At 42.1% G+C, this 13515-nt stretch overlaps 1 protein-coding gene across 1 annotated transcript in view; it reads right to left on the reverse strand.

Annotated features, from left to right (window-relative positions):
* Window positions 1-677: 677 nt before the first annotated feature.
* The window catches only part of trpc6a (transient receptor potential cation channel, subfamily C, member 6a), a 15542-nt gene continuing 2704 nt past the window's right edge, over window positions 678-13515 (reverse strand). The window contains exons 3-14 of the mRNA XM_056439669.1: window positions 11967-12099; window positions 10505-10805; window positions 9070-9255; window positions 7074-7238; window positions 6732-6978; window positions 6430-6657; window positions 4733-4997; window positions 3922-4117; window positions 2693-2893; window positions 2431-2487; window positions 2206-2281; window positions 678-893 (exon numbers count right to left, since the gene is read on the reverse strand). Of these exons, the coding sequence (XP_056295644.1) occupies window positions 754-893; window positions 2206-2281; window positions 2431-2487; window positions 2693-2893; window positions 3922-4117; window positions 4733-4997; window positions 6430-6657; window positions 6732-6978; window positions 7074-7238; window positions 9070-9255; window positions 10505-10805; window positions 11967-12099 (2195 nt within the window). The 3' untranslated portion in view covers window positions 678-753. The remainder of the gene's footprint in view (window positions 894-2205; window positions 2282-2430; window positions 2488-2692; window positions 2894-3921; window positions 4118-4732; window positions 4998-6429; window positions 6658-6731; window positions 6979-7073; window positions 7239-9069; window positions 9256-10504; window positions 10806-11966; window positions 12100-13515) is intronic.

The following is a 13515-nucleotide window of genomic DNA, read 5'->3' on the forward strand; positions in this document are numbered from 1 at the left end:
ATCATATATTAGCCAAAGTAAATGCTTACAATTATATGTATTTATATCATATATTAGCCAAAGTAAATGGTACAAATAATAAGTATTCATATCATAAGTTCTTTATTTTCTGTAATGCAATAAAAAAAAAAAGATTTATAACAGCTGAGTGTTTGTCAAGGCTCAGGAAACCCTTGCAGGTGTTTGAGTTAATTAGACAATTCAAGTGATTTGTTTAATACCCTACTAGTATACTTTTCATGATATTCTAATATTTAGAGATAGGATATTTGAGAAATGATACAAATAATAAGTATTTATATCATATATTTGCCAAAGTAAATGGTACAAATTATATGTATTTATATCATATTGTCAAAGTAAATGGTATAAATGATATGTATTTATATCATATATTAACCAAAGTAAATGGTAGAAATAATAAGTATTCATATCATATATTTTCCAAAGTAAATTCTTAAAATGATATATATTGACATCATATATTAGGCAAAGTAAATGCTTCAAATGATATGTATTCATATCATATAATTGCCAAAGTAAATGGTACAAGTGACATGTATTAATTTCCCTCAATGTTTTGTATGTGAATATTATATGTCCAATGATAACGATGGACCCATAATCTTCTCTGTACTTTGCGTGTATTATGAACATATAAACACACACTTGTGCAATTCAGAAAATACATTTTAATCTCATGTCATATACTGTACATTCTTGTTTGGTGTTCTGGACGTGTTGCTCTGTGTGTCACGGCAGCGCTGCTGACGGAGCACTGATCTCTCCCAGCCGCCTCAGCAGCCCGTCCAGCGTCTCCGTGTTCTGGGATTTCTCCTCCAGCAGCTCGTAGCGCAGACTGGAGATGTCCTGCTTGATCTCTTTCAGTTCACCTGAAGAAGAAAACACACACAAAAGCCTTTAAAAATGAAAAATAGAAAGTTCTGAGAAATAAAATGACTGTAAATGTGACAAGAAAAGCTTTATTTTCTAAATGGATCTAATCAGGCACGTGCACAGACATTTTGGGGGGCAGGTGCTCAAACCAAAAAAAAGGGCACCCAATGCCAAAAAAAAATTCTGACAGAGTTGAAGCATAAGCAGCAATACACTGATGATGTAATACATCCTCGACCTGCGTCTCCTCTGGCAGCATCAGACAGCTAGCTTACATTTTCTTTATGAATAAAGATGAATTATTAGATAGCAACAACAGTACAAGCGTTCTGATTGGCTAATGGGCGTCATGCCAGCCACGTATTGCCCTCCTCGCTGATCTGACACGGATCCGTATTGCCCTCTTACGTCATTTTCAAAATGAGCGATATTGATAGACATCAACCCAAGAGCAGTGGTCCTCAAACTAAGGCCCGCGGGCCGGATACGGCCGCCTCCACATTTGGCCCGGCCCTCTGAACAAGAGAGGCCTTATGATTTTTTTCAGTCTGGCCACGCAAATCCTAGACTAGCCCCTGTTGAATAGAACAGAATAAGAATTCTCTCTCTCTCTCTCTCTCTCTCTCTCTCTCTCTCTCTCTCTCTCTCTCTCTCTCTTCTCTCTCTCTCTTCTCTCTCTCTCTCTCTCCTCTCTCTCTTTTCTCTTGAATTCTCTCTCTCTCTCTCTCTCTCTCTCTCTCTCTCTCTCTATTCTCTAAACATAACTAATGTCAGTAAACAGCTGGACGAGGCTTTGAAATCACGGAGTTTTTGTTTGTTTATTTTTTTAGGAACTGTCGGACCAGTTGTGACGTCATGTTTTCAGCAGCGCTAATGTTGTGGTTGATTTATCACAAAACAACGTCAGGGGACAAACACCGTCATGACCTGTGTGTCTGGTGCTGCGGGTCAGAGGAGAAGGAGGTGCAGTCGTTCGGTGGCGCGAGGAGCACTGCGCGGAGGAGGAAGTGGAGGAGGAGGAGGAGGAGGGAGGGGCGCGGCGGGGGGAGGGAGTGGAGGGGGGGCTCGGGGCGAAATTCTCACAAGAACTCAAATAAATGCCCCGTCGGATATTAAAACACATTTGGGGGGACTTGATGACAGAAAGAGTAACTTTTATTCTTAAATACGGATGAATAAAAAAAATGTGTCTCCAGCAAAAAGGGCACTTTCCTCATCCAGGGCAAAGGGGCTGAGCACCACGAGGGCTCTATCTGTGCACGTGCCTGATGATCTAATAGAAACAAGCGTCAGCTGCATTGTGTTGACCTTCTGTGATCTCGTCGCTCTCTTTGTCCGCTTGAGATTTGATGATGTAACGCTTTATCAGACGCTTCATGATCTTCTGCAACCAGAGTAAAGTGTATTGCTGGGTACTAATAGTGTCAAACTATATCATATTTTATAAGCTTTTCATACATTTTATTGTAAAAATCTAATTCTGCAGAGGATAAATTACTCAAATACATACGTGGGAAACATAGCGGTGCATACCTGATATCTGGAGGAGCTGGCAGAAACACCAAAACCAGAATTTTTTTCGACGCCAAGCTGGAAAATTAAGCCAAAAATAAACTTCACTGAACAAAATGTTGACACTTCTCGTGTGGAACTATGTGGCGCAGCAGTGGGAGTCTGTGGGACCACTGGGAGGTGCTCAGGCTCTGCTTCCAAAGCTCCAATAACAATAACATGGTTATGATTACTTCAAATGCTGAGCGTGTGTATTATATAATGCACGTGCATTATGGGATACCTGGTTGAGCTGTGTCTCCGTTTTCTCCTCACTGTGTCCGGCCACGTACGGCAGGAGCAGGGCCTTGATGGCCGTCGTCATTCCCAGCATCGATTTTGGACTGGGGACGAGGTTAAAGGGCACGGGGAGCGTCCTCCCCTCCTCAAAGTAGGAGAACCAGAGTTTGGCCCGAGCAAACTTCCACTCCACATCGGCATCGTCCTAAAGAAACAAACAGGTAGAAAGAAAAGGTAAACAAACCGGTTGGAAAGAGAAACTCCATCAGCACCACAGATACCTGAGAGGAAGAGTCTGACATTTTTAAGAAATATGCCGAGCTGATTCAGAAGATTCATGAGTTGAGTTTGTGCAGTGAGTGAACAGCTGCAGTCAAGGGAGAGAGCTTCAGCTGCTGAGCACAAAGATTGGAAACAGAGCAGTAAGACTCCCAGAAGCCACTGCTTCAGGCTGCGGAGTCAGGCTAGCTGTTCCCACCCATTTACAGTCTTTGTGCTAAGCTAAGCTAACCAGCTAGTAGCTGTTGCTTAACGTTTAGTGTACGGACGTGAGAGTGGTATACATCTTTTTATGATCTAATTCACAGCAACAAAGGAAATAGTTGAAAAGTAAAAAAGTTTTTAAAAAGAAAGTGAAAAGTATATCCCAAAAATATTTCCTCACGAACACAAACATACAATAAAAATACAACTGAATTGAATTTAAATGCAAAGTTCTATGAAAAGTTATTTTCATAGAATTCAAAAGGTTTTTCCGGTCGATTTTTAGGACTATTTTGACTTGCAAGACATACCTGAATCTATTTTTATCTACTGAACACATCTAAACCTGGTAGTTTATCTTCATTTTATTGCACATACGTGCTGAAGCAAATGAGTCACAGCAAGAAAGGGAATAATTAAAAAGTAAAAAGTGTTTTAAAAGAAAGTGAAAAGTATTTCCCGAAAATATTTCCTCACGAACACAAACATAAACAAAAAAAACCACTTTGTAATTAAATTAAAATGTAAAGTTGTGTAACATATTTTTTACATAGATTTGAAAAGGTTTTCCTGTAGATTTTAAGCACTATTTTGACTTGCAATTCATATTTAGGAACATACCTAAATCTATTTGTATCTACAGAACGAATCTAAACCTCGTGGTTCACCTTCATTTTACTCTAAATTACATAATCCCTCTCAGAGAAAAGTCTCAGTGTCCACATGACGATCAGTTCTTTGATGACGAACCTCAATCTCCTGGAAGGAACTGTTGATCATGGCGATGAGCATGTTGAGCAGCACTATCACCATGGTGACGTTGTAAACGCCGTACAGCACGTAGCCGATGTTCTCGATGAATTTGTGTCCATTATTGATCACGACAGACTTCACCTCAGACAGTCCAAATATGGCCCAGAACAACGTCTTGAAGCTCTCCTCCAGGCTTGATGCACACACACACACATAGAATGAACCGGAGGGGAGAGAGAACAAGTTATTTTAGGACTCAAACAGGCCATTAATCACCAGGACGGAGATGCTCTGTGAGAAAACGGAAGAAGTCAAGGTTTCAAGTCATTTTCCTTCTGCGTGCACAATAATTAATTGCATAATATAGGCAATCCATCATAATGTATTTACGGCAAGACGTGGTTCCCAACCAGTGGCTCGGGTCACCTACAATGGGCCCCAGATTAAATCTGAGGGGTCACAATTAGAGGGATAAGAAAGCCAAAAATGTGACATTTCTGACTTTCCTGTAATTTGCTTTAATTTTTTTTAAACAGGATATATTTACAACCTCTTTCAGACTCTAAAAAAACCAAAAACGAAGGCCATAATTTTTGAGAAGGAGCCCCACATATTAATTTGAGAGGGCGAAGAGACATAAAATGTTGGAAATCACTATTTTCAGTGATTTAAAAAAATAAATGCTCTATTATCCACGGTGATTTGAAAACTGAATAGCAACTTCTTTTAATGAAAGTGATAACCGGAATGTGAATTACACTTGTAACCCATTAAAAAAAGCATGTGGGAACAAAAGCAGGTGTCTCACGTCGTGAAGGCGTCGTTCTCCTTCGCGCCCAGGTAGTACGAGTACAGGTTGAACATGCCGATCATGAACGCCAGAAAGACCAAGAGGAAGATGACCATGAACTTGAAGATGTCCTTGACGGTCCTCCCGAGAGAGATCTGCAGCGGCCCGAAGCTCTCGTTGGCCGGGAGGATGTAAGCGATCCGGGAGAAGCTCAGCACCACGGCCACCGCGTACAGACCCTCCGACACCAGCTGGGGGTCCGAGGGCAACCAGTAGAGCCGCGCTGCAGACACACAACGTGGGAATCACCGGACGGACTCCTGCACACTACTTCTCAAAAGGCAAGTTGATTGAAATTCATTAAGACACCACTCGCCATTTCAAAGAGATCGTATGATTAAAAAGCCCCTGAACTTATTGTAGAATAATCAGGTTGGGGAGGACTTTTCTGTAATCTCTGCTCTTTTGATGATTCTTTTAGCCAAAGTGACTTACATTCATTTTACTTTCAGATAATGACATGGAGAAATGAAGGGTCAGGTGTCTTGCTCAAGGACACATCGACGAGGGCGGGGATTGAACCGCTAACCCCCTGATTGAAAGACTGACCTCCTAACCACTGACCCACAGCCACCCCTATGTGTTCTGTAATCTCTGCTCTTCCTGAGAAACATTGAAAAGTTTTACCTCCAACTATCATCAAATACACCAGTGGTTCTCAAATGGGGGTACGTGAAGCCCCTCTAGGGGGTATGTGAAGGTCCTCTAGGGGGTATGTGAAGGTCCTCTAGGGCAGCGGTTCCCAAACTTTATTTGTCTTTGCTCCGAGAAGAGTTGTTGACAGGGGGGGGGGGACGAGTGACTTTTTCTTGAGCACCCCTGGATTCAAACATTAAATAGCCGAGAGTTTTTTTCAGCGTGAGAAATACGATGTGTGGCGGGAGTGCGTGAGTTAAGACCGAAATGCGTGAGTCTCACGCTCAATGCGTGACACTTGAGAGCCCTGAGAATGTTTAATATTAATTATTACACCATAAGACCACCATTACATTTTTCCTCTCGCGCACCCCCTAGAGACAGCTCGCGCACCCCCAGGGGTGCGTGCACCACACTTTGGGAATCGCTGCTCTAGGGGGTATGTGAAGGCCCTTTAGGGGGTATGTGAAGGTCCTCTAGGGGGTATGTGAAGGCCCTTTAGGGGGTATGTGAAGGCCCTTTAGGGGGTATGTGAAGGCCCTCTAGGGGGTACTTGAGATTTGTTTTAAATATATTTGAAATGAGCATCCATGAAGAAACAAAAGCCTTTGAAAATAGTTCTTTCATAAATATTCTATAAAATATAAGTGTAAGTTCATAAACTGAATTGTATATAGTATATATTATATGCAAAATTCTGCAAATCTATTTTTTCAACCTAAAATGCTTTGCACTGGTCAGGGGGAACTCAGCTGCAAAAGATATTTCACACAGGGGGTTGAGAACCAGTGAAATACACGTGTGTAATCTGTAACTGAGTTTACTTTTGTAGTATTTTAAGGGATCACAAAACATAAACGCTGTGCACTAAGCGACTGTTACTCAGATGTGCCGTCCACCCAAAGCCGACGGACGGTAATCTCCGCGATGCAGCGGCCCGACTGTGTATACACAAAGTAAACGATGCTGTTTAAAGAGTGGTGGTCTGTCAGTGTGTGCATGTGTGTGCGCAGGCTCACCCAGTGTAAAGTAGTGTATCTCAGGGGGCAGTGTGACATTGATCAGTGTCGTGTAGTGTGTGTATACATAGGTCTGGGCTGAGTCAGCGTGTCTCAGGATGGTGAAGCGGCAACTGAAGGAGGCGAGGAAGATCGCCAGCATCCCAAAGTCCAGGAAGTTCCACGGTTCCACGAGGTACTCCCCCGGCCCTTGGCTCCAGATCTCCTTCACCTCGGCCCAGATCATACCTGCGGGCGACACGGGTCACGTGACCGGACGTTCGCGACTTTCCATCCGTCCGGCGACCGTCTCGTCTCCTCACCCACGACCCAGGAAATGATGAGGATCTCCATCCAGGTGAAGGGCGTGGTGGTCATGCGGTAGAGCAGCAGCGGGTTGGCCGAGTGCAGCTTGAGTCCCCCCGGGTGATGGTGGTGGGTCATGTTCAGCAACATGGTGGTGCCTCCGAAACGGTCGGCGGCGTTCAGGATCAGGAGACTCAGGAAAATGGTGAAGGACGACGCGTGGGCGACGAACTTCATGAAGGGGCTTCGCATCACTTTGCCCAACTGAGCGAGAGAGATGAGAACGGGAAGGAGGGCGAGAGAAGGAAAAAAAACGTCTGATGCGAGCGACGTCATTCTTTCGCGGGAATGTTTCATACTCTGCTGCACGGAGCGATCCAGTAAGCCACGGCCAGCCCGGGCAGTCCGATGGCCACCGCCAGCACCACCAGCAGTTTGATGGCGGTCGTCTGTTGCCTCAGGCCGGGAAGATTCTCGTACCAGATGCTCAGCAGCTGCTGCTGGCAGTTAGGATGCGCCACAAACTGAAGGGCAAAGACACCGGAGAGCATAGGTCAGCGATTCTTGATCTGATTCGCGAGGAGAGGCGGGAGGAGCTTGAGCCTCCTGGGGAGGTCAACGAATGGAGCGCTCCTTTTGATTATAGTATAGAACAATGTGTATATTCAGGACAACAACATTTGAATAATAATAATACATTACATTTCTATAGCGCTTTTCAAAATACTCAAAGACCCTTTACAACACATAGTTCAAATATCCTAAAAGCTATGCAATAAAAATAACTAAAATTACAATAAAAACAAACGATAAAAGCAAATAAGAATGTAGCACACAATCACACATTAAAAGCAGTCAACACTAAACTAAACCAACACCGTATCTCATAAATACATCCCGTTATTTTTTTTCTGCTCTGCATTGGTTATTTCTATTTTTGCATTTTTAAGGGATGACATTTAATCTTTTTACTGTTTTGGAGTTGGACAAATCTTCTGGACAATTAAGTGGACAGTTCTCCAGTAAAGTTCCTTGTGCTCTTATTTGGGGTTGACTTGTTTTCTAATTAAACAGCATTTCTTTTTCATGATTTATTTTTGGTGGGGTCATGAGAGATCTAAAGGCATCCCACATGTATTTCAGTTCCTCTCTTAACAGTCTTTGTGCCGCAGCAGCTGGTGAACTTTACTTGTAACTTGGCTTAAATTGAAGCTGATGTTTTACTTTCATAGTTTCTCAAATTGAATTTTTTTATTTTTATACTTGATATTTTATTTAGGTATTTTTACAGAAATCCAACCTTCAAAAGTAAGAATGCATAATAATAATAAACCATAAAAATAAAGTATAAATGAACCATGCATCTGGCCAAGAAGGGCCATAAGGAAACACAAAAATAAAAGTGTTAAAGCAGGAAAATAATTATAAATAAGGAAGCAAAAAAAATCAAAACAACCATGCAACACTTCACCATTTTATGTCAGTAAATCATAAATTCGGTCCAACAAACAGATCTCTAGTTCAAAATGTATTCACCGAGTTCTATTCACAGTTTATCTTTAACTGAGTTTTAAACTCATATATTGTAACAGTTTAGCTCCACACATTCCTTTTTTTATTAGTTGTTTTCATCCTGTCTCACTAACTATCACGTCATTCCAGATCCTGCTTCCCGTCTCGTTAGTCCAACTCCCTTCACCTGTTCTCTCACCTGCCTCTGGCCACTCCCTCGTTAGTCCCTCATTCCCTTCACCTGGTCCTCATGCCCGTCTCACCTGTTGCCCATTCCCTCGTTAGTCCCTGTCTACTTAGGTTCCCTCACTTATCCTCTGCCAGATTGTCTTGTGTTTTCGTGCCAAGTTCTCCAGTGTTATTAGTGTATATTCCTGACCACTGACTCTCTGCCGTGCCCCTTTTTGGACTTGTTTGCTGCTTGGACTGATCTCCTGGTTTTGACCCAGCCTGTTTTCAACACAAGACATTCATCTTTGTTACTCCTGTCTGAGTCGTGCTTTTGGGTCCACTCTAATAGCGCCGTGACATATATACAGGACTGTCTCAGAACACTCAGCTGTTATAAATCTTTATCCAGAATGCATGACATTTTGTTTTTAATATATATGGTTTGCATCTTGGTGAAACATAGTGCTTTTCTTTTTGAGAGATACTGAGTCTGGCACTAACAGAGTCCCAAATCCTGTGAGGTTAGGGAGTGTCAAATTGAATTTTTAATATGTGAAACCATTGCTTTTTAAAAGCAAATAATAAACGGAAATAAATCCTAAAGCATGATGTTTAATATATTTTAAATGATTACTCGTTCCTGCCTCATTGACTGTTTGTGGGCGTACTAACCGTTTTGAGTTCGTATTTGATGGCTAACTTGAGCCGTGTGAGGGAGGGGCGACCGGGTAGATCGAAGCTTTCTTCTGAGTCATTTTCCCCGCTCAGGATGGCCTCCACCTCCTCCGTGCTGCGACACAGATCCAGGAGGCCCACCACGTAGTCCTTGCACTGGCTGGACATGCAGCAATAGTCGTTCTACCAACACAACCATAGAGAAATGTGCATCAGCCAAACGGGTTGCAGGACATATGTTGAGATGCTGAGGCCGCTGGCGGAGTCCAGCTCGCCTGACGGCACCCTATCAGTTAAATATAAACACTTCTTTACAGGGAAAATGTGCTTTTAGATGTTAATGGATATTGTCGGAATTTTAAGATGATTTAAGAGGTTGGCTAATAGGGATAACTATACACCGTTTTTACAATTAAAATTAGGTTTTGGAAAAGTTGGCCTATATACCAGGAAAAGTGGGCTTTAATATTAAGTTGTGTGAGCTGTGCATTCACATTATATTACATAACATGTCATTTAGCTGACGCTTTTAACTAAAGGGACTTAAAATATGTGAATTAATCATGAGAATAAACTCAGAACAACAAGAATCAAGAAAGTAATGTTTCCTTAAGAAAACCAAACTACAAAAATACCATAAGTAATACCACAATTAATACTATAAGTAATACTATAAGTAATACTATGAGTAATACCATGAGTAATACTATTAGTAATACTATAAGTAATACTATAAGGAATACCATGAGAAATACTATAAGTAATACTATAAGTAATACCATAAGTAATACTATAAGTAATACTATAAGTAATACCATAAGTAATACTATAAGTAATACTATAAGTAATACTATAAGTAATACCATAAGTAATACCATAAGTAATACTATAAGTAATACCATAAGTAATACTATAAGTAATACCATAAGTAATACTATAAGTAATACCATGAGTAATACCATAAGTAATACTATTAGTAATACTATAAGTAATACCATGAGAAATACTATTAGTAATACTATTAGTAATACCATAAGTAATACCATAAGTAAGTGACATTCAAGTACCACTAAAGCGCTAATCTGTTTTTATTCAAGATATATTCGTAAAAGATGTGTTTTTAGTTTCCAGCGGAAGATGTTTTCCACCTTAAATGTATTTTATTTAAATTGCAACATGTATGAATTGTATTTACCGTAAAGCCAGTAATCGTCTTAGTTGAGACGTGTGTGTGTCAGACCAACCCCCGTCTGTTGCTGCTTCCTCTTTAAGGCTCATCAAATGTTCTTGTGTTTAACTGCTACGCCGGTTGGCAGCAGCTCATGTCGTGTGTTGTGTGCTCGATGATTAGCTGGTCTTTGGGGCCCGTGTCCCGGAGGAGGTGCACGGGCGATTACAGAGTCTGGCGGTGATTCTTTCATCACATTTGTACCTTAAATTCTTTCTCAATATTAGCCATGATGGCCAGTTCGTTGCTGAGCTCCAGGGCCGCCAGCACCGGGTCCTCATTGGACAGGCAGAGGTAAGCGGGACTGGCGAGCCCCTTGTAGGCGTTGATCCTGGACCGCGAGTGGCTGAAGGAATCAAACTGTTGCTGGTAGTTACAGGAGTCGCAGTCACAGAAGTAGTCGTGAGGAGGGTCGATGCGAGCGCCTTTACTCAGCAGCGTGTGAACGATCTCGTACTCTTGGCAGTGCGCCGCAAGGATCACTGGAGTGACGTCATGGGAGAACCTGAGGGGATGCACACACACACACACACACACACACATGAAGACCATACATTTACATAGACCATGTTGCATCAGTTATACCACCGGCTGGTTCATGCTTCACCATCCAATCATATTCAGACAGGCGTACCCTTGTGGAAATCTGTTTGCAACCACGGTTCCTCTTCAACTTTCTCCTTCTAACTTTTAGAAGGATCGAACGTTCAAGCATGTGTTCGACATTTTGGGAAATATCACAGGCTGTAGGTGAAGTGGACATAGTGAGTCAAATGGCTTGTTGACTAAAGTTATGAAACCTCGAGTTCAGCATTTTAAGCCATCACCATCTTGGTTTTTGGTCGTCGCCATCTTGGTTTTTGGCCTTCTCCAACTTGGTTTTGGGCCGTCGCCATCTTGGTTTTTGGCCGTCGCCATCTTGGTTGTTGGCCATCGCCATCTTGGTTTTTGGTCATCGCCATTTTGGTTTTTGGCCGTCGCCATCTTGGTTTTTGGTCATCACCATCTTGGTTTTTGTCCGTCGCCATCTTGGTTTTTAGCCTTCGCCATCTTGGTTTTTGGTCGTGGCCATCTTGGTTTTTGGCCGTCGCCATCTTGGTTTTTAGCCTTCGCCATCTTGGTTTTTGGTCGTGGCCATCTTGGTTTTTGGCCGTCGCCATCTTGGTTTTTGCCCGTCACCATCTTGCTTTTTGCCCGTCGCCATCTTGGTTTTTTGCCCGTCGCCATCTTGGTTTTTGCCCGTCGCCATCTTGGTTTTTGGCTTTCACCATCTTGGTTTTTGCCCATCGCCATCTTGGTTTTTTTAAATCAAATCTCTCATAAGAGAGTGGAACTAAGTACAATAAGAGGTATTTAGCACTTTCATGAACTGGAGGTTGCCACCTCGGAAAAAAATTTAATTGCTTTCTGTCTTTCCAGTGCGGTAAATACTAGCTAACTTAGCTTAGCACAAAGACTGGAATAGGCCAGCTCTTAAACAGGATATCTTGTTAGTTTAAATTGTAAGTGTTAAAAAACATTAATTCACAGTTTTTTACGACTCTGTTGCATTCACGCAGCATTCAGGAGGTTCCACAAGGAGATGTTTATTCGACCAGTTACGCTGCTGCACCGCTGTGGGAGGCCACAAGGTGCTCATCTCCTTGCTGCCTCCTAGCTGCCTCACCTCGTCCCGTCCTCATCGTACGCGTAGAAGTCATCCCACATGTCTGCTTGAGCCGGGCTGCCTGTCAGACGATGGGCGTCTCTGAACGCCGGGTGACACAGCAGGGCCTCTGTGATCCGAACATAGCCTTTACCTAGGACACACACACACACACACACGCACACACACACACACACACGGAGCAAAGCTGTTGGTGGTTTGGTTCCTTTTAGTGCTGTGAAAAATAACGCGTTAACTCAGTTAATCCAATTACAGGTTTAACTAGTTGGTTTTTTTTAACGCATTTAACGCATGTGCAGAATGAGCTTCCAATCCGTCTGTTGTTGGTCTTCGGGACGAAAAAAAAGTCACTTGCAAAATGAGCTTCCAATCCACCACTTCAATCTGAACTCTGTCCGCTCTCATGCAGACGGTCTGTTCATCGGTAATGATCCTTCCGCAGGTTCACCTCCGGAAACCTTGTTACGACTTTTACTTCCTGTAGATCAGGGTCTCAACACGTCGATCGCGACCTGCCAGTCGATCGCGGCGTAGTGTCGGTAGATCGCATGACATTAAAAGATTGGCCCGCCCCCTGACATGTTCTCTATAGCACGTCTTTGTTCTTTTATTAAACTAAACGTCTGTTGTTGATCGTATCTCCACAGCAGCATGTCATTTCTGTCTCTTCGCGTTGCGTTAACACTTATCGATCTCCGTCTGGCGCGCCACAGAGCTCCGTGCGCGCGCATCGGGACCGAGCAAAAAAAAGTCACTTGTCAATCTGTCCACCTTTAGATTGTGTCATGGTGGAGTTAATGGTTGACAAACAAGAGAAAAATGCTCTGTTTAACCCTCCTGTTACCTTTACATTTACTAACATATTTTACCCTCAGGGTCAATTTGACCCCAGCAATTAAAACCTCCAGAAAATTATTAGAATTAATATTGTTTCCCAAGTTTAAGTGTGAGGTACTTTATGTTTGTTTGTTGACTACCTAAATAGCCCTTTAAATAAATAAAAAAGTTGATATTTCTGATATGTTTGACACAGTGAAAAACAGCCTGGGGTCAAATTGACCCCAAAGAACACCGACATTAAACATTGAATGTGGTCAAATTGATCCGAAAGGTAACAGGAGGGTTAAACATTCTGTTTAGGATGAAGATGTATTAATGTTCCATATGGAAGAAAACTGCTAAATAACTGCTGAGTTGCAGCACCATTGTATAGAAGAATGTATAAATGTATATATCCGTCTTTTGTCATAAATCTCTATGTTCTCACAAAATATACCGAGAATATCGGTAATATGTGATTAATCATGATTAATCCACAAAAACCTGTGATTAACCCGATTAAAAATTGTAATCGTTTCACAGCCCTTGTTCCTTTCCTTTGAGCCTTAGTACTATTTAAACTGTGTTTCTGTTGTTGTTTCTGATCTCACAGATATGTAACAGCCTTAAAGCTTTAATCCAAACTCACTCAAAGGAAAACTCATGTGGCTCACCATCAGTTTACTGCCAAATAAATGGAAATATATGCTTCTAGCATGCAGTAAATCCT

This window comes from Pseudoliparis swirei, chromosome 3, assembly GCF_029220125.1.
Source record: "Pseudoliparis swirei isolate HS2019 ecotype Mariana Trench chromosome 3, NWPU_hadal_v1, whole genome shotgun sequence".
Lineage (NCBI taxonomy): Eukaryota > Metazoa > Chordata > Actinopteri > Perciformes > Liparidae > Pseudoliparis > Pseudoliparis swirei.